Genomic DNA, 23980 nt, shown 5'->3' with positions numbered 1-23980 from the left:
TCACATGGAAAAACAAATCACTATTTTTATTTATTCTGCTTTTTAAATTCAGAGAATTAAAAAAAGTCAGAGGTCAGCAGAGCCAGGCAGTGCCAGCCATGGAAGGGGGGTGGAGGGGCAGGGCGGAGCCCTGCTGGGGTAGGTGCTGCCCATGATACAGCGCCATCCGCCTCCCCCACAGTGAAAGGGTCAGTGGCTTGGCTGACAGTGCCCGCAGGGAAGGCCAGCTGGAGACAGGCTACCGCGCTCCAGGCAGGAGGGCCAGGGCACGCCAGGGGAAGAGCAGTGTTTCCCCAGTGCTGGGAGCTGCCCTCCATGGCACATGCTCAGACAGGCCAGGCTGGGGGTGGTGAGGGCGCCAGGGAGGAGCACGTGGGTGCGGGCGGGGCTCCGGGAGAAGCGGCCCTCTCCCTGTAGGAGCAGGCGGGGGAGCTGAGCGGGGCTGGGGAGAGGAAAGGGTGAAATGGGACAAAGAGCGTATGTCAGTGTCAGCTCCAGGGGTGACGAGGACGTGACAGCACACGGGAGGGGCTGATGGGTGGACGTGCTACCGTGCAAGCCTGAGACGGTGTGCGCATGCGCGGGAGGGCTACCAAGGGGAGACGTAGCAGGGGGCGAACACAAGCATGCGTGGCATCGTGCCTGGGCGCAAGCCCTGCCTGGCTGCCCACAAGCGGGGGCCACGCCGAGAGCAGAACACCAGTTCGTTCCACTACAGCAATGAAAATACTTTTACAGAGACAGCATCAGCTTCTTTATTCAAACCAGCTCCGCCGGGGAGGGAGGCAGCAGGCCGAGTCTCTGGCCCAGGCTGGGTGGGAGCTGTAGGGGGAGGCAGGGCAGGCTGAGGCTCTGGGCCAGGCTCAGGGGGAGCTCTGAGGGGAGGCACGAGCGCTGGTTTCAGCCCCAGGACGCTGACGCTGCTGCTTTCGGGTCTGTACAGCAAGAGTGAGGCGCTGTAGGTCAGGAGCATCAGCAGGCGAGAGCTGCCTCCTGCGGGCAGTCGTGACTGGGGGGGTCCCTCCTCGCCTTGTGCCTTGGCAGACCCCGAGGCCTGGGGTTCAGCCGCTCCCCCCACGCCCCTCGCCAGTCAGTGGGTGTCATTCTTGATGATGATCTCCACCCCGTGCTGACGCAGCTGCGCCCGCAGGATCAGGTTCTTGTTCTTGAGATCTTCCACCTGGAAGGGGAGAGGAGGTCAGGCTGGGGATCTGCCCTGGGGTGGGCACTGCCTCCTCAAACAGGGCTGGAAGTGCCTTCCCCAACCCACCCCCTACAGCTGTCCCGGGCGCACGGGGTACAGGAACAATGCTGGGCTGGCTAGCCTGGCACAGCCTCTTCCTCTGCTGTCCTGGGCCTCAGGCTGAACATACCCTGCCGCTGGGCAGTCTGGGCTGCAGGTGGAGTCCAGTCCCTGTGGCCCATTCAAGTCCTTGGAGCTGCCAGGCAAGGAGGCCAATGACCAGCAGATTCAACAGGATCAGGGCAAAGTCACCTGCCCCTTGGCCATGACACACCAGGCAGGTGGCCGCTGCTCCCAGCCCCCCTCCAGCTGGGCTGCATTGGATCCGTGGCCGAAAGGGGATGGCTGCCCACAGCACCGGCGGGGCAGCGACCAGCAGCACCCCGTGCTCACCTGCTGCCGCAGGACGTCATTGTCCATCTGCAGCTGGTCGAGGCCCTGCAGCTCCTCGGAAAGGCGGTGGTTGCTCTGCCGCAGCTCCTGGATGTAGTCACAGGCTTTGGAGAGGATCCCTCCCTTACTCTGCAGAACAGAGACGCAGCTGGGAAGGGACGTGGGCCAGAGCAGCAGACACCGTCACCGGGGCTGGCCTTGGCCCCTGCTAAGCTGGGGTTTCCTCACCCCTTTAACCAGTGCAAGGCCCATTCTCCCCTTGCAGCTTTGCTTAATCCAATCAGCAAGGGGTTTAAACTAAACTGAGATAAGCGTTTACACTGGAGCATGCACCGGTTCAGCTAAAGTGGCGCAAGTCTGTGTGTGCGCGGCCTCAGAAACCTCCTCGCTGCATCTGCCCCTTGCCAGCCCCACTGGCCAGCAGCCCAGCTCTCAGTGACAATCACCCCACACAGGGATTTGCTTCGGTCCAAACTCAGGAGCAGACAGGAGGGTTTCTGCACAATTCACCCTTTGGAGGAGGCTTCTCCACAAGTTCTAAGCACGCAGGAAGGGGGCTGCACTCGAGCAGGACCATGGCCACGCTAGGCTGCGGGCTTGGCAGGGGACGGGGCTGCACAGAAACGTTTGCCTCCCAGCTACAGTTAGGTTGTAAACTGGTTTCATCACAGCAACGCAGCCCCATGTGGATGCAATGAATACGATTTACCCCGCACCCCAAGTGAGCTAGCGCTGCTAGGAATCAAGTGACACTAGACTGACAGGAGCCGGGCTGGACTGAATCCAGAGTGTCAGGGGAGGGATCTGCACCTGTTGAAGTCTATTAGCTTCTCAGCCCTTAGTTAATCTGCTACAGCGGGTGCGTAGGCCGGGCTGGATTCATTGATCCCGATTCCCTGTCACCTGGTCCCTTGCACAGTCACTTACAACAGCGCAAAGTGAGCGTTGCACACAAGGGGCAAGGGCCTGTCCCTACGCGGGAGGCGCTGAGGGCAGAGCTACACACCAGCCTTTGGCGCACTTCGTGAGCACAAAGGAGCCCCTTGAGCACACAAACCACCACCTGGGAACAGAGAGTGGTGGAGGTGGGGCGATGCCGTGGGAGGGGCATGAAACGGTTTTGCTAGGTAGCCCCGAGCCCAGCACTGTGGTGGGGGAGGGGAGTTACTTCCATACACTGGGACCCAGAATCCTCCTCCCTCCATCACTCCAGAGCCATCTGGGGCTTAGAGCAATTCTCCTTGCTCTTCAGCTGCGCGTCTCTCTCTCGCTCGCCCTTTCCGCCCAGCCACATGCTCGGCATGAACATCACCCTCTGCAAAGCGCTGCCCAGCCGTCTGCGAATGCCACTGGGCATGGACCTTCCTGCCCTTGTGCAGGGAGAGCGAGGCAGCGACGTTGCGTTTCCTGGCCCGGGCCACGTCTGCCTACTTCAGGGACAAGAGTCAGTTGCTGCTTCTTACCCCAGCCAGCCTGGCGAAGGGGGAGGGAGCTGGAGGGGTTGGGGGGGTGACCCTTCCCTGTCAGCCCAGCAGGGGCCAGCCTGGCCATGGGGGAGGGAGCTGGAGGGGCAATCCCCGCTCTGTCAGCCCAGCAGAGGCAGCCTGGCGAAGGGGGAGGGAGTTGGAGGGGTTTCTGCTGACAGCAGTGAAACAGTGACTGTGACCTTCGCAGCCGACATCATTAGGGTTCAGTGTTAACATCCCATAGGGATGAACAGGGCAGTTGATGGCCCTGGCACCAGCAGTTCCCTCTAAGAAAAGCTTCTTTGCAAGCTTGAGGACTCGAGATTTCAGAGCTGTTTTTCAATGAATCAGGCTCCAGAGCACAATTCTGCGCCATCAGCACAGAAAACTGGAGGTACATGAGCATCTGCATAACATCTGAGAGCACCGGGGTTTGTCAGTCTGAGGCAGATTTCAGCCAATGACCTACCGGTAAAAGACCTCTTCATAGCATCCCCCAACCACCTGCTCAGGTCAGGGGAACTATTGGAAGCACCTGGTTCTAAAGAGAGGGGCTGAATTCGACACTGGCATAGGGAAATGCAGGCAATGCAGTTTGGCCCCCTTATGCCGGCCCCTGGACTGTGACCAATTCTTCCGGGGGGGGGCTCCCTTACCTGCCCTGACTTGGTGTTCTCCATGGAGCAGTCTGGGATGATCTTGGAGAGCTGCACAATCCAGTTGTTGATCTTGTCCCTTCGTCGGCGCTCCACTGGGGTGGGGAAAGAGGGGATGGAATTTCAGGAAGGTTCCCGGTCTCTGGGACTGCAGATAGCTACCCTAATCTAAGCCCAGGTTTCCCTAGAGAGAGCTGTGCCCTGAGGGCTGAACGCGACCCTCCTTGACAGATATCTCTACACCCACCCTTGTCATGGCTGGCGGTGGGATCCTGCGAGGAGAGAGAAAATGGAAATGGGAGTACGGGGGAGAAAAGGGTCTGGTGGGGGCTGGATTGCAGAGGGGAAGGGTGGAGAAGGTAGGATGGGGGCTGGAGATGGGACTCCAGGCTCGTTGGGGTGACACTGCTAATTAGGCTCATTAGGACAAAGAGCCCAGTGAGTGGGGCAGGAACCCTTTCCCTTGCTGGGATGTTTCCATGTCTGGTGCAGTGGGAACAAAGCCCCCTGCCTGGGGAGCAGGCATAGCTGCTTTGTAGTGCTGGGAGAACACGGTCATTGGAAACCCGGAGCTGAGGTTAAGCTTAAGGACCCAACCCTTTGACAAACGCGCAACGCACAGGCCAGGCACCCAAATCACCTTAACTCTGCTCCTAATGCCCTTAGGCTGGGGGAGGAACCTGAGGCTCCATGTCTGTCTAGAAGAGTGGTTCTCAACCTATTTACCATGTGTTATGTGAGCCGAACCCAATACTACCTGAGGATGTCACATGGGCCGCAGCTGCGTGCTGATGGGCCACACGCGGCCCACGGGCTGCAGGTTGAGAACCACTGGTCTAGAACATGCCGCGCCACGTCCCTGAAGGCAGACATTGGAGTCCTTTACCTGGGATCGCAAACGCTGCCCTTCGTACAGCCTTACGCTGTGTCCGGAGAGCCGAGGGAGAGGCTGATGAGACCTGAAGGGCCCCAGGCCCTGCTCTTCGCTAGAATGTCCTGCGCTGCCAGTTACACTGGGAGCTGGGCACGTACACTTACAAGCCCCCTGGGCCCACCTTGGGGCAGGAAGGCACTACCTCGGGAAGGGAAGCCAGCACGACAGCAGAGAGCCTTCTTTATTGCTGTAGTACCCACAAGGGCAGCGGCTCATCCAGATGTCCTCCGAAAGGCCTTACGCTGAAAGATGCTAGGGATGGGACGAGGACAGAAGCGTGGCCACATTTAAGATGCCCACAGCTGTAGCCTGAGCATCTTCAAACCCTTGCTCCCAAAGTACCATCTTACAGGGAGCCTGCAGAGGTGGAGAACATACAGGGTTTTCAGGGTCAGCCCTACATCGGAGGGGAACTACAAAGGGATGGCTGGAGGCAGAGTTAAGGCCTGTTTGGGTGCCCTACCTGTGCACTTCCAGATTTCCTGGGCTGATAACTACAGCGCTCCCACTGATAGGTGCTTTCCATCTTAACAGAGCTTTTCCATCTGGGTGGGAACAGATAAAGAGTTAACCAAGGGAAACCGCTCCTTACATCTACTTCTAAAGGCAAGGTTCCTCTCAGATCTAAAGCTGCCATCAATGGAGGATGCCCCAAACCTTCCCACCCCCCAGGGCCTCTGTCCCTACCTTCATTGTGTTGTGCTCGGCGTTTCTCATCCCGAGTCGTCCGAGGAGCTTCGGACTTCCTGAAAAGCAAGCAACCCCACCAGACAGTGTAACGCAGAGGCTCAGCACTGAACAACGAGCCCCATGTCACATCTCAAAGCGCCTTCCTCGGGGCGGAGGCAACATCAGCCCTGTTTTACAGGGTGGTAAACTGAGCCAGGGAGTAGTGTAACAATACACAAACAGTAAGTCAGCGGGACAGCCAGGAACAGAACTGGGAAATCCCGACTCCCAGCCCCGTGGAACAGCCCACAGCTGCTCCCTATAGCTGTGGATCAGAACAAAGACTCCCACTCTCCCCACAAATGGGAGACATAAGAAAGAAGGCTACTAGGAAGGGGGAGGAAAGCGGAGTCAGAAGCCGCGCATGGGGCTGGACAAACACTCACGGAGAGTAGGGGTGATTCCTGGGTGCGATAGATCTCTGAGCTCCGCCCTGCAGAACTTCCTGGGGTGACATCATCACAAAGAACTGCCCTGAACAATTGGAAACACAAGAGATGGGATCACAAGGGGAACGTTCCCACAAGATAAGAGAAAAATCCGCATGCATGGGGCGAGGGAGCGCCGCTGACCCATCTCTGGGGTGACCACACTGGCTTCATGCGCTGCCAGCATATCTGGACACGGGAGGGAAATGCATCTGCAGCACTTGCTCTGGATGCAACAAACAGGGCTTGAACCTCTGGGTTTAGGGGACGCTCAATTTGTGGCCTGCTTTTGGGAGGTATCAAGCAGCCACAGCTCCCAGAAGTCAGTGGGAGCCAGCAATCCTCAGTACCTCTGAGGCTACAGATTTGTAAGGGGCAGGATTTAGGTCTAGGAACAACAGGGGACGAACGGAGCCAAATCGAATCAGCATTGAGGTGTCTTCTCTGAATTTAAACAGCCCCATTACTGGGAACAGCTTTGGGGAGAAGCAGACAGTGAAACTGAGAGGAAGCAAAAGGCAAACTGACCAGTTTACAATCAACATCCCGGCATAAAGCAAGTGAAGCCCTACTGGGGCAGAGTGACCCCGCTCTGGTGTTCTCTGTGCTGGTGTTAAGGGGAGGAGGTCCCAGCTCTCCAAGGCAGCCTCTAAGGCTGAGCAGCCCTGCAAGCTGGGGAGTCAAAGTTCACGCCACGCCAAGGAAGCCCATCGGCGTGGTCAGGGCAAAAGTCCGCACCGCCAGCATCAAGAACCCCACAGCTAACCCACGCCGGAGCAGGCTGCACAAGTCACGGGAGACAGGCCCCAAGAACGCAGGCTGGGTGTCCCAGCCCCGAAGTCATCCAACCTGTACCAGTGGGTGTGGCCTGCCCCAGGAGGGCCTCTGAGTTCTGGGTGGTCACCACCGCGGTGGCTGTGGTCCCCGCACCAGAGGAGGTGCTGGTGTCTGCCACGGCTGTCGTGGGGAAGTACGTGTAGTGGGTCTCCGTGGCTGTAGCTTCTGTCTCAACAGCATCTTCACTGGTAAATGCACCCTGGATAACAGCCTGCAGCAGAGAGGAGCAAAGGAGAGCGAGATCTAGAGCAGAGGTTCCCAAACTGTAGGGAGTGGGTCCCCAGGGGGCATGATGGGGTTATCAGGTAGGTGCAGGACCCAATGGGATCACACTACAGGGCTGGTGTAAGGCGGGGGCTCTGTCTGGCCAGGGAAGCAGGCATGGCTCTGTGTGGGCGATCTGAGCTGTCCAGTTAGGCTCCCTGCCTGTCTCACTGCCACAGCCCCCAATAGGCAGTTCCCTTCCTCTACCGGGGAGGCCGGTGGGGACTCTGAGTGGGGAGCAGAAGTCTGCACCCCAGAAGTACTGACCCCCAAGCCAGACACAACCTCCTCCCGACCCCAGCCCTTCAGCACAGTCCTAGGTACAGAGCCCTGCGTGCTGCCCCTGCCAACAGAGCCCCGCCATCCCTCCTTCACTGTGGCCCCAGGACACAGAGCCCCACGCGCTGCCCCTGCTGACAGATCCTCTCCCCTGCCAGTCCCAGGGCTTCCTGCGCCCCCGACTCCTCCCACTGGACGCAAACAGGGTCGTGCTGAAGGACTGGGGTCTGGAGGGGAGCAGTTCCCACTGTGAGCAGCCTTCAACTTCCCCTCCTGAGCTCAGCCCTTCAGCACGACCCCTCCGCTTCCCCTGCGTAGTGGGGAAGTGAGATGGGTAGGAAGCTGGGTCCTGGCAGCTGAGACCCCCCTGACCACTGCAGGGAGTGGGCGGCTGTGAGGGGGGCGCACATGGGACATGAATTTCCAAAAAGGGAAATTCAGAAACAAACCATTGGGAACTTCTAATGTAGAGCGACCCCTCCACCAGAACCCGTTTCGCACAGCACAGTGGACGGACAGCGCTGCGGACTGTAGTCATCTATACGCTTGCAGAACGGATAAGGCTGGGGCAGGGCCAGGGCTGGTGTCCTGGCCCCCAAGGGATCCTCCTGCCCTGGAGGGATTCCTGCTGGAAGGGAGAGTTTGGGCTATATGGCCCAATCGGTGCCACAAAGAGCTGGGCCAAGAGCCACAAACGGGATTGTGACCACTCCCTCCGAGAATGACTTGGGGTAACACTGACCGGGGCCAGACTGGAGCTGGGAGCTGAGGGGTGAAAGGCTCCATGTCCCATGCCCTGCCCCCCAAACCACCCCAGCCCCCAACACTGGTTAGCCATCTGCTGCCAGGGTCTCTGGCCTGAACAGGGGAGTTATCAAGGCCTGGGATAGACGTGATGAGCCCCGAGCGAGCTGCTGTACAGGCCTCGGTGCATTGGCACCTCCCCAGCCTGCCAGGCACCTGCGACGCTATCTCCTCCTGTCGCCACGGCGGCTCCTTCCCAGTGCCACTCACCTGGGCCATGGACTGTGCTGCAGGATAGCCGCTGATGGCGCCGGTGCCCTCCGTCTGCCCATCCAGCTGCCCCTCAGCCACCTGTATCACCCTGTACATCACCTAGGGGAGAAAGCCAAGAGGCTGTTCGCGGCCTGGGTCTCATTGTCCGGGATGGAGAAAAGGCAGCCCTAGGACCTCCCCCATCTCCCCCACCCTGCAGCGACACGGACAAGAGAGCAGGGCAAAGGGAAAGCTCTGATTACCGCATTGTGTGCGCACACTGGCCAGAACGCACCTGCACCCCGCTCACCCTGGCTGCGCTATGAACACGCAAGCGGCCACCTACTGCTGAACCTGTCCGCTGGCCTCACAAGCCCTCCTGCCCCGGGGTCTCAGGTCCCCTTGTAAGGCAATGGGAACAGAGAGCAAGGATGGCAGGCTGGGCCGACGGCCAAAGCCCCAGAGCCCTGCAGCAGCATTACAGCACTTAACCAGAACACACCCCCTGCCCGCAGGGATAGTCCCTACTCAATCCCACTGCTGCCCAGCCCGAGTCTGTGCCAATACACTCCATGCCCAGTGCCAATCCGGCCATCAGTCTATCCCGGGGTTCGACCCAGCAACTCCAGTGCCACGCGAGGCTGTTCACAGCCCAACGTCGCAGATGGTGGTAGAAGCCTAGATGCCACTAAGCCAGCATGGGCAGTTGTCCCCATCCTCATCTTGGGACGGGGTTTGTTTCTACGCCTGGCCACGACCAGTTGGTGGCTACCTCGTTTGCACAGATCATTAACCAGGTCACCCCGGGCCCATAGTAGGTGCCTGTAGACTGCAGCCAGACTCCCTAGTGACCTCAGACAGGGCCTCAGACTTCCTTACAGTACCAACCAGGTCTGGCCAGGGAGACGGTCTCACGCATACCTGCCCTCCCATTCATGGCCATGCAGAGCCACTCCCTGCCCCTAACACCTGGGGCAATGCACGACATGGCAGGGTGTATCATGCTCTTTTATCTGCCTTTTAGGCAGAGGTGGGGAGCGCTCACAGCTCCTGACAACGTCCAGAGGAACGGCAGAGGCTCAGCACAGAGCATCAGGCCAGGGACATTTAGCTTTTCTGGAACTCTGCATTGTAGCCCTCGCTGCTCCTCTCTTTCCCCTGCCTATGCGTCTATTGCCTGGTCCCCTCTTCCCACCCCCTAACTGCACTGGTGGTTACCCAGGCACCTTGGACATCCCAGAATCAGGAGGCACAATTCCTCCCACTTGGTGCACTGTCCCTCCTAGAGGTGCAGCAATCTGGCCCAGAGCAGATGCAAACGAGCCTGGCCTAGCTAGACTGGAGACTAGGTTCTTGTGTACTTGGGTTTGCTCACAGAGCTGCAAGCTTTCCATGCTGGCTGGCATATACCAGCATAGGGCCAAAGAGTAAACATGAGGATCCCAGGGTCCGTGTTTCATTTCTTCATCCTGCACCCGCCCCAGCAGGGCATTTCCAGGTCTAGGAAGAGTCACCCCCACCCAGCCTGAGCGTGTCTCCCCCCAGGAGATAAAGGAGGGGGAGCTATTCGCAAGAAGGAGGCTGGAGACAGCTGCTGCTGCAGGGAGACCGTGCAGGCGTACCTGAGTCCCGCCATTCTCTGTGCGAAAGACATACTTGATGTTGGGGTCGGAGAAAGTGGCCGCCGACTGGATGCTGGCAATGGCAACGCTGGTGGGGTCTTCGCCTGTCGCCACTGCACCTTCAGGAAAGAAAACAGAGGTGCACATGCCAGGGAAGAAATCGTCAGGCAGCAGCCACCCCCAATGCCCTGTCCTCGCCAGAGAGTTCCCAGCTTCTATGACAGGTCCTGATCTGCTGAGGTCAACAGCTTAGCAAGATACAAGCAGGACCAGCCATTTCTCCGGAGATCAAGAGTGAGCAGCATTTATGCTAACAACAATTCTGGAAGGACATTAAACCTCATGCTTCAGTCTCTATTAGAGTCCTAATGTGGGGGGCAGATTATCCCACCTCTGCTACAGCCAGGTTCCTACATCTGAAGCAGCTGGTACTGGTCTCTGTCACAGACCAGGCTGGCACTCCTAGGGGACCGATGGGTTCCAGCTGTGAGAGCAATTCCACCAGGATCTGCAACCTCCCCTCCGCAGCCATCTGAAATCACTTCACCCAGCCCGCCAGACAGCCATCAGATGGCAGGGAGATCCCGGCACCTCCAACCTGAGCTGCACTGGAAATGGTGACACAGCATCACCAATTCCCTGGGAACCCCACCCTGGGCCTCGACAGTGAGAACAACAGTGCCAAACTGTGGCATTTTCCTAGGCAGAGCTTTGGCTGCAGAATGCCATGGGGAAAATCTCCCAAGGCTGGGGATGGAGGTCGCCCCTCACCTTCCTGGATCTGCACAGTGCCCTCTTCAGTCTCAGCCGCTTTCTGCTGTCTGCAAAGGGAACAAGCCACCAGTGAGGACAGAACACAACAAGGCTTCCACGGTGGTAGCTGGTGACATGGGGTCAGTAACACAGGTGCTCTGAAAAGCGGAGCCCCAAGTGCAACGTGATTAGCCGGAAGGGGAATAGACTTGGGGAAGAAGTCAATGACCATCTTTTCTGTTCCACATCTGGGTCGGCTACAGTGAAAGTTACTTTTTTTTTTACTGTTTGTCTTTTTACATCAAAAATTCAGGTCTCGTCTGCCCAGAAGACTTTCTTGGATGTGTCTACACTACAATCAGGAGGCGTGACTGCAGCATCTTAACCACGTTAGCACTGGAGCTGCGTGACTAGTGGCTACGCTGTTGTCTGTAGCCAGTTTGCTGGATCCAAGCAACCTCAGGTATGTCTACACATGCTGTCCCGATGGCAATGCAGACATACCCTCACAGAGAGCTCATCAACTGAGTCAAAAGAGTGAAAGTTGAGCCATTGAGAGGGGAAGGGATCTGGAGACCACCTGTTCACAGCTCTGTAGTTGTTATTGCTTATTGCAGGTCCGTGGCAGAGTAACATCTGGATAAAGACACATCTGTCTCTCCAGTACTTACCCCTTCATCTCTTTGCTCTGTTATGCATCAGAAGAGCAGGTCTTGGAGTCTCCCTTGTGCCTCTCACTTCACAGCCTCGTTTTCCAAACTCTGGGGGAAGGAGGAACACAGATTCTCAAAGGCAGGGGCCACACAGTGAGGACTGACAGAACTCCCTCTCTACCCCACACTCCTCCTCCAGTCAAGAGCCTCTAGCTGCCTGGCAATCTCTACTCTTGGGTGCCCTGCACAGAACTGCTCGCCTTTCCTTTTTAGCCTTCTCGCTGCCTCCTCTGAGTGGAGATATTGAACAATCCTTCGACCGCTCAGCCTCACAAGCTGGCACCATTTTAGACTCTCATCTCCTTCTCCCTGGGTATGTCCACACTGCAAAGGTGTGGACAAAACTTTTGTCTTTCAGGGGTACTTAAAAAAGCCCCCTCACGAAAGACAAAAGACGCAAATGGCAGCGTCAACGCGGCTTTATCGACAGGAGCACTCTCCTGCCGACACAGCTAACGCCGCTCGTGGGGCTGGAGGTATTTTGTCAGCAAAAGTACTGACAAAGAGCATTTACACATGCTGACTTTTAGCAACAAAGCTGTGTTGACACAGCCTTGTCGCTAAAAGCTGCGTGGTGTAGACAAGCCTCCTACCCATATCCAGCTTCTTATTGCACCCAGTCACTTCTCCCTTGACACTGCTGCAGTCTCTCCCAGCCTGGCTTAAAGTAACCTTCTCCTCTCCTCCGCCAGCCTATTCATAGATTTAAGGGTCATTATCATCATCTTGTCTGGCATCCTGTATAACTCCAGCCAGAGAATGTCACATGGTGCTTCCTGCATCCAGCCCAGTATCTTGGCTTTCCTTAGAAAGACATCCAGTCTTGACTTTCAGATGATGGAAAATCCATCACATCCCCAGGACGTTGTTCAAAAGGTTAATTCCCCTCACTGGTAAAAACATGCACCTTATTTCTAGTCTGAATGGGTCTAGCTTAAACTTCCAGCCATTGGCACCTGGTTCTGCCTTTGCCTGCTAGATCCAATAACTCTCTACTCTCAGATCTCTTCTTCCTGCATAGATACATATAGACCAGTGGTTCCCAAACATTTTCATGCCACAACCCTCTTTGGGATCACCTCTGGCAATGCGATCTCCAGGCTGGGCCCAGGGGTTGACAGCGAGCCTACCAGGGGTGCCCCCCAGAAGTTTCTCTCATAATACACTGATGGGGGAGGCAGGAAGGCGGCCAAGTCTTAACCGCAAGAGGGGGAGACCCTAAGGGGGGTTGGGTGCTGGAGTGGCTAGCTGAGCTGAAAGAGGCATTAGGGGTGTTTGGGAGTGTAGGGAAAAGGACTTGTAGGGGTCAGGGAGAAGGGGGTAGTTGCCTGTATTGGCCAGGCTCGGGGAGAGGCACTGATACCAGGTGCAGGCAGCGCTGTGGTGGACGGAGCGTGCATACTCATGCCACAGGCAGCTGCTCAGCCTGTCCCAGTACCAGAGGCGCCTGCCTGGCCCAGACAGTGCCAGGTACCAGTAGCTGCTGGGGGAGAAGGCACAGGGGATCTATGCATTGTCCCTGTCACATGGTGCTGATTCTCCTAGCCCGGCCCTCTACTCTTGCCCCATGCTGGAACACTGGGATGGGTTCCCCCTGCCAGGGGATCTCACCAAAATGACCTCGAGGAGTTACCCGTTGAGCCTCCCCCAAGGGCATTGCTGCCTCTCCCCAAGCATGGCCGACAAAATGGTACCCACCACGGTACCCACCACGCGTGATGCGTGTACGGATGTGGGCACCACACAACGCCACGAAGGTCTGGCACAGCCACCCCTCCGTAGATTTTCAGTGTCTCACCACCACCCCCTGGTATCCTTTGTGTCACAACCCACAGTTTGGGAACCCCTAAGAGACTAATCAAGTAGCCACTCAACCTTCTCTTTGATAATCTGAATAGATGGAGCTGCTTAACTTTCACTGTAAAGCAGGTTTGCCAGGCCTTGGATTATTCTTGTAACTCATTTCCGACCTCCCATCAATTTTCAACCTCCAGGTCTGGTGTCCACACTTTAAAAAGAACCCACTATTCCTGAAATAGTCTCAATAATGCCACAGACAAAGTTACCACCACCTGCCCAATCCTTCCCAACATTCCCCTGCTTGTACAACCAAGAGGCACATTAGCGCTCTTTGCCACAGCATCATGCTGGAAGCTCATTTTCCTTGGTTTCCACCAGGATCCACAGGCCCTTTTCAGCGCCTCTGTTTTCCAGAATACATCCCCCAAATGTAGGTAAGCATGACCTGAGTTCTTTGTTCCTAGATGTAGGACCTTCCATTGGGCTGTGTTAAAATACATGATCTTTGCACTCAGTTTACCAAGCAATCCACATGGCTCTGTGTACGTGACATGTCATTGATTGCCACTCCATCAACGTGTATGCCATCTGCAAACTTGATCAGCAATGATTTTATATTTCCTTCTAGAGTGTTGACAAAAATAAGAGGCTGTGCTGGGCTAAGACCCAATCCTGCAGGGTGCCACTAGGAACCAGCCTCATCTGATAATTCCCCATTAACAAGTACATTTTGAGATCCATCAGTTACAAGCTTTCACCCCCTTTACCACGCGCTACTTTTATCTTGTATGGAGCTCAGTACCAAATGACGTATGTGTCCAGTGCTCCATGGTAAAACCATCTCCTCCTCCTGCCTCCTCGAATCCCCTTGAATGGCTTTTACTGTGTCAGCCTTCTCCTCCACTCAGTGACCCTGCACCCTCTCACCCTCCACACACCTCCACTCGGTGACCCTGCACCCTCTCACCCTCCACACACCTCCACTCGGTGACCCTGCACCCTCTCACCCTCCACACACCTCCACTCGGTGACCCTGCACCCTCTCACCCTCCACACACCTCCACTCGGTGACCCTGCACCCTCTCACCCTCCACACACCTCCACTCATTTCCTTCTGCTCTGCCTCCTTCTCCTCCTCTTGGTTTTGCACCTTCTGTGCTGCCCCTTTGCTTAGGGCAGCTTTCCCTCTGCCATGACTCCTTCCTGCTCACATTGTCCCAGACCCAAAGTGTTCTTCCTGCCAGAGACAGGACCCTGTTGTGTGCTCTGAGCAACACCACAGACAATTAGAGCTATCTAGTAATAAGGTTCCTGTTACACCCTAAGGAGACACCTTTGGGGGCCTAGATCATTAGCAGTAACCCCATCACCTGCCTTACTTCTATTTTATCCCCATCACTCACTGTTCAGCCAAGGATCTTCAAGTGCCTTACAGACAAAAGTCTCCCTGCACCGCACAAAAGAAGCAGTTCCATTCTCTGCTACAGCTGCCTTCTGTTCTCACACCCTCCACCAGCCCCCCAATCAATCCAGGATCCTCCTCCTTGTTTTTAACACCCTCTGTGGACTTGCTCCATCTCACTTCCTGGACCATGTCTCTCCGCTGCCACTCCACTGCTGATCTGACTCGGGCTGCCTCTGCCACCAGGAGTGAGAGTGCCTTCCCCTCTGCAGCACCTGTCTCTCTCCACCTCACTGACTTCTCAGCTTGTTTCAAATCTCAGCTGAAACCATCTCAGCACAGGCTTCCAAAGCTGCCTCAGGGATTTGGATGGCCCTTAGTCCCCACTAAAATTAACAGCACAACTTTGTCCCCTCTATGCCCCCCCGCTATCTTTTTGTGTGACTATAATTATTCAGCAGAACCTGCTTCCACTGCACTCAGGGTAGGCCCTCTGGGGATCAGGCAGCCGAATAAAAGCCCCCGTTTGTTTCAGCACATACTGATTCTGGGATAGCCAAATCTTGGCTTGAAGTGAACTGAAGTAACACCATAAGGAGATCTCACTGCATCTAGCTGTGAGAAAGCCCTTGGAATACACATAAATACACCTCGCCTCCCCACAGCCTTCACCTCGCCATGCTAACACACGCAGAAGCTACAAACGGCCTTGGCTTCATTAGGAAGCTACCACAAGTTAGGAACACACCTTATTTCCAAGTGAAGACATGCCCCAAATGCCCTGCTCTGAGCACCAGAGAATACTGCCTCCTTTTACAGTCTGCTCTCAATTCTGCAGGCTCCCCGTCTCCACAGAGAAATTGGAGCAGTAACTCAAGCGTCCCCTCTGCTCCTCATCCACCCGGCTCCCTGGCGCGTCTCTTTAGAGCTCTGTTTCTCTTCTCCTCCTATTCAAGTGTTTTAGTTGGCAGCTGCCTGGGCTGCTGTTTATTTTAGGCTTCTTGCTTCCATGTTGCATAACAGAGATCACCCTTGCTCAGTGTACTCTGCACATGAATCATTCATTAACATGCCACTAACCAGGGAAATGATTGATTTTACCCTCCAGCTGGCTGACTCCGGAGTCTCACAGTTTGTTGTAAGGGCTGTTGGGTTCCCAGCCCCAGCCTTGGAGAGAGGATTTTAATATTGAGGGGCGGGGGGCACAACCAGCTTTTGGACAGTGCTGGGGAAGGGAGATGAACCGACTCGCTGGATGCCAAACCCCTCTGGTTTAGCAGTAGGAAGGTGACAGCATGGACGGCAGTTGTTCCAGCTTCCTCTCCAAGTCCCTGGAAGAAGCAGCTGTAGTTGATTAAAGAGGGGCCATCTCCATGACACCATTCATTGCTTGGCCCTTCAGCTGAGATAGCCAACAGGGGGCCGATAACATCAAATGAGACAACGTCTGCGACAAGGACACGAATCCCACTCGAAAACAGGCTGAGACTCAGCATCCCTGTCAGCAGAGGTGCAGGGTTGACTGGTGACTAGAGCACCAGCCTAGGATGTGGGAGAACTGGATTTAAGTCCCTGCTCTGCCACAGACTTGCTGTGACACCTTAGGAAAATCACTTAGCTGATCTGTGCCTCCGTTTCCCATTGGTACAACAAGGATAATAGCACTGCCCTGCCTCACTGGGGGATTGTGAGGATAAATTGTGAAATGCCCAGATACTAGAGTATTGGGGGCCAGATATGTCCCTTAGACAGAGGATGTGCCACACAGTCATTAGATGGAAAGAACTTAAGAGGGTAAAGATTGATTTAGCTTAAGTTGGCAAGGGGTTGATGCAAGCTAAAAATCAATCAAATCAAATTGAGAGCGTCCCCTCAGAGTTCTGTACCAGTTCACTACATCAATTCAAAACCAAGTACTAAGTGAAACCACGACGCTTTGTGTTTAATCCCTATCGTTGTGAGGTCAGAGTTTATCCCAACACCCTGAGCCAGTTTAGCGTCTTGAAGACAAGGATCAATTTGGCCCCTTAAGTTACTGCTGCCCCTACCACAAGCAGCAAATGCCGGTTCCAAGGCTGTAACAGAAACCAGACAAAGAAATGTCCCTAAACCTCTCAAATAAGATCACTACAATGGGAATACTCACCCCAGCATGCAGATGCTCACTCTAGGTTTACACTGTTCAACTGTCAGGGGACAGGGACAGGCCATATTTTTTCCCCAAACTGAGGTACTGTAAAAATAAACTGTGAAGGATTTGGAGCTGCCCTGTGATAATTGATGAATACTGTATGTTGGTCCGGTTATTGGGGTGTTTACTTGACTTTGGGCTGGTCTACACTGGGAACTTACATCGGCATAGCTACGTCTCTCAGGAGTGTGAAAAATCCACAGACCCTGAAAGACGTAGGCCTGGTCTACACTACCTGGTTAGGTCGACGTAAGCTGCCTTGCGTCATCCTAGCTACGGAAGTGCCTTTACTTCAATTTGGCTCCTGCCGATGTAAATGCCTCTCTGTGTTGATTTAGTAACACCACATCCCCAAGCAGCATGGAGTCATGGTCAATGTGTCAACACAGTGTCAGTGTGGACATTGGACTGCTTCCAATCGACTGGTACTAGCTTTCAGGAGCCATTTCACAACGCCCTACACTGAAAGTACAAGTAATACAAGCACTCTTGGTTAGGACACACACTGCTGACACAAGAAGCGAAGTGGGCACACACACAAGCGATCTAAAAGCAGCGGTGGCTCGATGCTGATGTAAATTAGGTGGACAGAATTTTGTAGTGTAGACATATCAGTACTATGACGACCTAGCCACTGGTGTACAGTCCACTAGGTTGATGGAAGAATTCTTTTGTTGACCTAGATACTGCATCTTGGAGAGGTGGATTAACTAGAGCGATGAGAGAATGCCTCGTCATTGTAGTGAGCACTGAAGTGCTGCAGCTGTGTCACCATAGCGTTTTAAATGTAGACATACCCTTACCTTGCTGGCCTTAAAGAAAAAACACTAATATCCGGAGACGTGCTCAATAGATGGCAACGCTGTTAGTAGGTCAGAGCAGATGACCTAGTGCTTCCTTATGACCTTAAATTACATGAAATGTTTCCAGGAAACATTTATAATAATCCCCTGAAAACATTTCATCCCACAACATCAATATGCCCCTGGGATGCTGGCAAGCCAAACCTTGAAAATGCAGTTAACTAGAATCAGAAATTAAACTGACTAGTTCAAGTGCATTGTCCAAGCTGGGTGGGAAAGGCAGTAAGTTAACTACAAGCAAAAGGGAATGGAAAGGCAATACTGCATTTTAAAAATTCCACTTTAATAATTTAAGGTGTTACCAGTGAGAAGTTTGCAGATAGAGGCAAAAGGCAGCTTCCCTTTAAGGAACGGATCTAACAAAACCATTGTCTTGTCCTGTTTCTGTGTTCTCTCTCTGGTGATATTTTGGAATGATCTTCCACAGCTGGAAGAAGGAAGAATGAGGAAGCGAACTAACATATCTGACAAGAAGTTTTTTTCTTTAGCCAACTCACTGAACAGGAAATAAATGACCATTAAAGTGAAAAGCTGGAGCATATTTTGTAAATAGACATTTTACTGAAGAAGAGGACGCTCCTGTAGTGTTAAGCCTTATTTTTTTTCTAATGCTATTGTGGCAATTTAAGGGATAGACCCAGAAAAGAGACTGATGTGTCACTTTGTTTTAACTCTCAAAGATCCCTGATGAAAGGAGCCTCCTGGATCTCTAGCTACAAGACATCCATACTGTATATGGATTCCTGCTGAACATGGATTCCTTCCAGCTCTTACACCCATAATAAAGACAAGGCTTGAAAAAGGCACCAGTCATCTAGTAGTCCGAGTAAACCTACTAGACCAGAGGCCAACATAAGAGAGGGGATGGCACTGGCAAGATCCACAGGTGATACCTGTGGAAGGGTCCAGCACTTCTACCTACCATAGGCAATAGATAGGCCTGGGGGCGGGGCTGAACTCCGTGCTAGGCATTATAGGCCCAGCTTTCGTTCAGAGAATGTTCCCAGCTCTTTCAAACACAGGAAAAGATTGAAAACCTGACCAAAGCATAAGTGATGCCTGCTTGAGTCTGCAGACTCCCTGGAATAAGAGCCAAGAGGGGTGAACTGTCCCATTCATCTTAACTGCAAAACCCTTGACATCACAGAGAAAGACAGAGCCCCATGTGAAGCGTGCCTAGGGTCCCAGGCTGGGCAGCAGACAAAGTCAGGACCCCAGATTCTAGTGCCAGCTCTGCTATTCGCTGGCTGTGTGACCTTGGGACAGTTATTACATGAGACCGGCCAGACCGAGTCAGACCAAAGGCCCACCTACCCCAGTGTCCCGTCTTCCGACGGCGACCAATGCCAGGTGCCTCAGAGGGAATGAACGGAGCAGGTAATCACCAAGTGAGCCATCCTGTCACCCATTCCCAGCCTCTGGCAAACAGAGGCTGCTAGGAACACCTGGCTAATTGCCACTGATGGACCTATTCTCCAGAAACGTATCTAGTTCTTTTTATAACCTTGTCATAGCCTTGGCCTTCACAATATCCTCTGGCTTCAGTGGCCCCATCTGTAAAATGGGGACGACTGCACTCACAGCTGTAAAGCCCCTTGGGATTTAGGAATGAAAAGCTCGGTATAAATCAAATGCTACGTGTGCTGGCATTGCTACCAGCTTTTTGTGCCACCTCCAGCTAGGACCAGAATGTGTGATATACTTGCAGTCCTGCTTTCCAGGGGAAACAGAAGGAAGGTGCTCTCTTCTTCCCTCCTCCTGCCCCCGAGATTCATGACTATGTGGGGGTAGCAGGAGAAGGTAGCTCTAGACCTACCCCAGCCACTGCAAGAGGATGGAGGTCTCTGCTACAGTACCCCTACCCAGCATCTTTTTGGAGCCCCCCTTTCCTGTATGCCAGCTCTAGTGCTACTTCTGCTCATAACTTTTCCAAGCGGCAGATGTGACAACACAACTCTTGTCTGCGGCTACCACAGGGCTCAGCCAACTGCGTGAAGAGTGACCAATTTCGCTCCAATACTGCTTGGGCAGGCTACAAGCTGCGACAAGGACAAGCTGCAAACCCAGGCCAACACGACCGCTGAGGATTTCCTCTGCAGCCAGGACCAAAATCATTCAATAAATTAAACATAACAAAATCATGAGCTCAAGAATTCCACAGAAGTCGATGCCTTTAGCCTCTCTCACCACTCTGCTCTCCAGGGAAAGCTGCTAACTCACCACCAGCAAGCAGACTTTGCCAAGCCCCAGACACAGATTATCGTTATTAATTATTGTTTGTACTATTGTAGCACCACATTTTAATATGCCGAGGTGTTATGAGTAGGAAGTTTGCAGTTAGAGGTTAATAAATGGTTTGGTAACTAGACACTATCATTTAAGGACGAGACCAATCTATCAAACAATTGATAGCCCCTCAAATAAAGACTCTGCAGAAGATCCAACTCTCAAAGCCGTATTCGCTCTGCAGCCTAACAGGAGTGAAAACTCATTGCTACCAAGCCAGTGGACATGGCTCAGAGATGCAGAGTGGTAGAGAAAGGGTGTGATCTTTTTTAAATTCACTTTTCCATCTTCCTTTCCTCATCTCTCTCTCCCCCCCTCACAAAAAAACAAAACAAAACCCAACATTTAAAAAATAATCTTTACCTTATTTTGTTATTTACATTTTTTTAAACAAAGCTGAAGTTACAGAGTCAACTTCAAGGATCACACAGAAACATGAGTTTGTCAGCAAAATCATTTCAGAAGCGAAAACAAAATCTTAAACTTCTGACCCCTCACCTTCTGTTTCCTTCAATCATCTCTCCCCACTTGGACACTGGATGACAGCTTCACTTTCACATTCTTGATAGTGCAAGGCTTGGGGTTCAAACAGGACAGGGGAACATCTATTTACCTTTGAACAAATGTTTGCACTCAAACTTTTTTCAAAACACTTGAAGGCATTTCTCTTGGGCCCAGGCTTTTTTTTTTTTGAAGTTATGGGCCAAGTTTAACATAGCAGCTGTTTTGTTCCAACAGCAACAACTTAAATGCATGCAGAAGCTAATCTCACCACAATATCTATGCACTAACAGTAGAAAGTTCCTCGGCAGAAGTCTGTCAATACTCTTGCTAAATAAAAACAACACAGCCAGTCGGGCACTCACTTTTGTGCACCTTGCACGCGTGCGCGCACACACACACGACTGATTTATTTTTAATGTATCAACAAGCAGCGCAAGATTAGTTTAATAAATTAGGCCCTGATACTGCAAGGAGGCCCCTTACACCCAGGAGGAGCCGCAATGCCCACTGTAAGAGTCCATCCACGCAGGGCAGATTGCAGGATCAGGGCCTTAGATATTTGGAACTTTCCACTGGTGCTAGTACAAGGATATTTTAAATGAGCCTCTTGTTGATTCAGGGAAAGTCCATAGAGAGATTTGTTTGTAAAGCTCTCAAGTTTAGGAGTGTGCTTAGAAGGGTTAAGTATTATTCACCTCTTCCCTCTCCAGTCTAGAGCTACTGCTAAAATCATCACCAGCAATCTGCTGCTGTCAACACCTACCCCCACTTCACTGGATTCTCTCACCTGAGTCAAGTTCCACATCCTCACATTTAACACTCAACAGGAGTGCGACACTGGCTATATCTCTGCTCTTCCCCTGCCTCTGCATTTTCTCTCACCTGCTCCCTTTGTCACCTTCTCCCACCCCTGGCTTCACATATTTTCCATACCACTCCCTGTGCTCAGACCAGTTATACATGCAAAGCCCCTCACCTCTCCGCTTTCAAACCCAATTCCTGTGCAAAGCCTTCCAGTGCTGGTATCTTCACCACTATAACACTGCACAACATGGCCTGAAACTGTCAACTTGTGCATTATATTGGCCTAAGACCTGATCTACTAACAAAATTGCACTAAAGACATTTTTTAAAAAACTGATTTAGTTAAACAGGAGCAAAACTCTGCATAGACATTTTAAATTTGATTTAAACCTGGTTTATGTTGCTTTAGCTTGTGTCAGTAAGTTTATATGCACAAACTACACAGATATATTGGTTTAACATTGGTTATAAGCATTGCATGAGGGATTTACATCAGTTTAGCAGTGAAGATTGATTAAACCAGTGCAACTTCTGCAAAAGACTAAAGACCTTGTTTGCACACAGAACCCACATCAGTTTAGAAGCCAATTTCAGTTAAACCAGTGTAAATCCTTTGGTGGACACTTCTATCACTTTAAAACTGGCTGCATGGTTTAGCTTGCATCTGGCTGTTTCCTAAGAAAAGCTAAACCAATATAAACCAGGTTTAAATCACTTTAAGAGCATCTACACAGGGTTTTGCATCAAATTTAAATCACACCTTTAGTTAAACCAGTGTTACTTTGTGTTTAGAGCAGCTGTAAGCTCTTTGTCTGTTTTATGTTTGCAGCAATCTAAACATTAGAACAGAAAAGTAAACTGTATGGGAGGCCCACATAAAAGGGAAACATAAATGAAGCACAATCATAACAGATCGCCCCTGTGCAAACCTGGATGGCATGGCTGCAAGAGAGCGCAAGCAGCACCCTGTGTATTCCCTGCACGCACGCACACCATCTCACCACAAAGACTCAGCACAGAAACGCAAACAGTTCTATTCCCCCAGCGGGGGTGGTGGTGAGCGATATGAGATAACAACAAAAGCCTTTATTATTGTGCATGGAGGAAACAGGCAGCTAAGCAGCTCCTGATAAGATGTGGCTGATGAATGACTGAGGATTACAGAGAAGGAGGGTTCAGGTTCATCAGGTTAGTGTTAACAGGGGCACTCAGGGGAAGGGATGGACCAATCACACCTGGCAGGGGAGGAGAGAAGAGGTTTGGTGTCTGACATGCACCAGACAGATTCCCCAATAAAAGCTTCCCTCCAGCACATGTAGGAATTCAGCCAGGGGACAGAGACCAGGGAGGATGAGGCCAGGCCAATAGCACTAAGGCAACAAGCTATGTCTATTGCTGGTGATGATACACTGGTTGTACTGGGACCTCCCCTGCTTCTCGCATTCAGCTGTTCGGTTCTAGTCTATCCAGGGCCTTACACCCTGTTCATCACCGCCGCGGTGATGCCCAGAGCTCTTCAGAGCAGTGAATGGGCTCGCAGAGCACCTAGTACTGAGGGGGGGCAGGGGACCACCCCCATAATACCAGAAGGGAACTGAGGGGGCCCTATGGCCTCTCACAAAAGGGGGCAGTCAGGGGGGCTACAGCACACTTGGCGCAAAGGGGGCAACGTGCCCCAGCCAGGTGACAAGGGGCTGCGGGAGGAACGAGGGACTGCACCCCTCAGCCCCAAGGGGTCCCCAACGCACCGCAGTTCCGGGTGCAACCAGCACCCCCCCGAGACCCTAAGATGGGAGGGAGGGAGTACCACCCACCCACCCCCTCCCCCAACCTAAGGCCACCCCCGGCTCGGCCTGTACCCCCACCCTCGGGCCACCCCCAGTCTGGGCGTCTCCCAGCCAGCCGCCCCCCGGCCCATTCCCCACCAGCCGGGTCACAGGGGCCGAACCACGCCAGCGGAGCCCCGCTCCCCACAGGCCCATTACCTGTTTTTTCCCTTTATCCCTCTTGCTCTCTCACCCCCTTTTCTCTCCATGGAGCTTTGCACATGCGCACTCGCCCAACGCCCCCTCCCCCTCCACCGCCGCGGCTGCCGCCATTACCGTGCGGGGCGGAAACAGGGCGGTAACCCGGTCCCGCCCCTCGCTGAGCCGCCGCTCGCGCCATCTTAGTAAGGGGCGCTCTGCCCAGCTCATTTCCCCCATCCTCCTCCCCGCCGCCATCTTAGTGCCGGGCACCTTGCGTCAGGGCTCCCGAGCGGACGCCATCTTAGTACGTGCCGTTGTGTTCCGTTGCTTCCGGCGGGCGCCATCTTAGTTCAGTGCGCTCTCCAAGCCAACTTCCGGCGGGGGCTCGCTTAATGCCCCCCGACTTCCGGTGGCGGGGAATGCCTTGGGCCAAGAGGCGTCTGGCAGGCGCCATTTTGGTTGAGGGCAGAACACAGTTCCGGTCATCTTTGCTAGGGGCAAAGGGCATTCCGGCTCCCAGGCTGCCCCTTGGCTCTGGCGGGCTCCTGGGAGTGGGGTTCGGTTACTGCCCCCATATAAATGCCATAGATCGGTGGGGACTTGGGGGTGTTTTACTCCCCTCTTATATAGAGCTGGGAGGGTTTAACCCTCCCCCCATTAGGGTTTTACTCCTCTTTAGATTTGGGGGGTTTCCCCCTGCACCCGCGAGTGAGTTTTTTTAAACCTTCTCCCCCGTATTAGGGATTTTACTCCCTAGGGGGTTTTTAACCCTCCTCCCCCATTTGATGTGGCTTCTCCATTTCTGGAGATTTGCCCCCCGGCAGCCCGTTCTGTGCTCCTCTGCCAATCC

General features: G+C 53.5%; 1 protein-coding gene across 8 annotated transcripts; it reads right to left on the bottom strand.

Annotated features, from left to right (window-relative positions):
• Positions 1-5: 5 nt before the first annotated feature.
• USF1 (upstream transcription factor 1) lies at positions 6-23364 on the bottom strand. Of its 8 annotated transcripts, XM_084613258.1 has the most exons (12): positions 23149-23257; positions 20354-20468; positions 11272-11361; positions 10619-10668; positions 9848-9966; positions 8244-8345; positions 6699-6897; positions 5808-5895; positions 5380-5438; positions 3759-3853; positions 1637-1765; positions 6-1180 (listed from the first exon to the last, which is right to left on the bottom strand). In XM_084613258.1, the coding sequence occupies exons 3-12, from the start codon at positions 11277-11279 to the stop codon at positions 1091-1093; spliced, it is 939 nt and encodes a 312-aa protein (XP_084469384.1). In that variant the 5' UTR covers positions 11280-11361; positions 20354-20468; positions 23149-23257; the 3' UTR covers positions 6-1090. The 8 variants fall into 8 exon arrangements, with proteins under 8 accessions (XP_084469384.1, XP_084469385.1, XP_084469382.1 ...); XM_084613259.1 differs by lacking the exons at positions 20354-20468; positions 23149-23257 and adding an exon at positions 23266-23364; XM_084613256.1 differs by lacking the exon at positions 20354-20468 and having other exon boundaries at positions 23149-23286.
• Positions 23365-23980: the final 616 nt, after the last annotated feature.

The sequence above is a fragment of the Lepidochelys olivacea genome (genome assembly GCF_965140295.1).
Source record: "Lepidochelys olivacea isolate rLepOli2 genome assembly, chromosome: 24".
Classification (NCBI taxonomy): Eukaryota; Metazoa; Chordata; order Testudines; family Cheloniidae; genus Lepidochelys; species Lepidochelys olivacea.
Note: the sequence above shows the minus strand (reverse complement) of the source record. Positions and strands in the feature narration are given on the sequence as shown.

Coding starts and splice junctions, on each gene's coding strand:
- USF1 (XM_084613259.1), bottom strand. Junction 8,346..9,847: donor CAGAGAATGGCGGGACTCAG/GTACGCCTGCAC, acceptor TTTCTCCCCTAG/GTGATGTACAGGGTGATACA. Junction 1,181..1,636: donor ATGACGTCCTGCGGCAGCAG/GTGAGCACGGGG, acceptor CTCCCCTTCCAG/GTGGAAGATCTCAAGAACAA.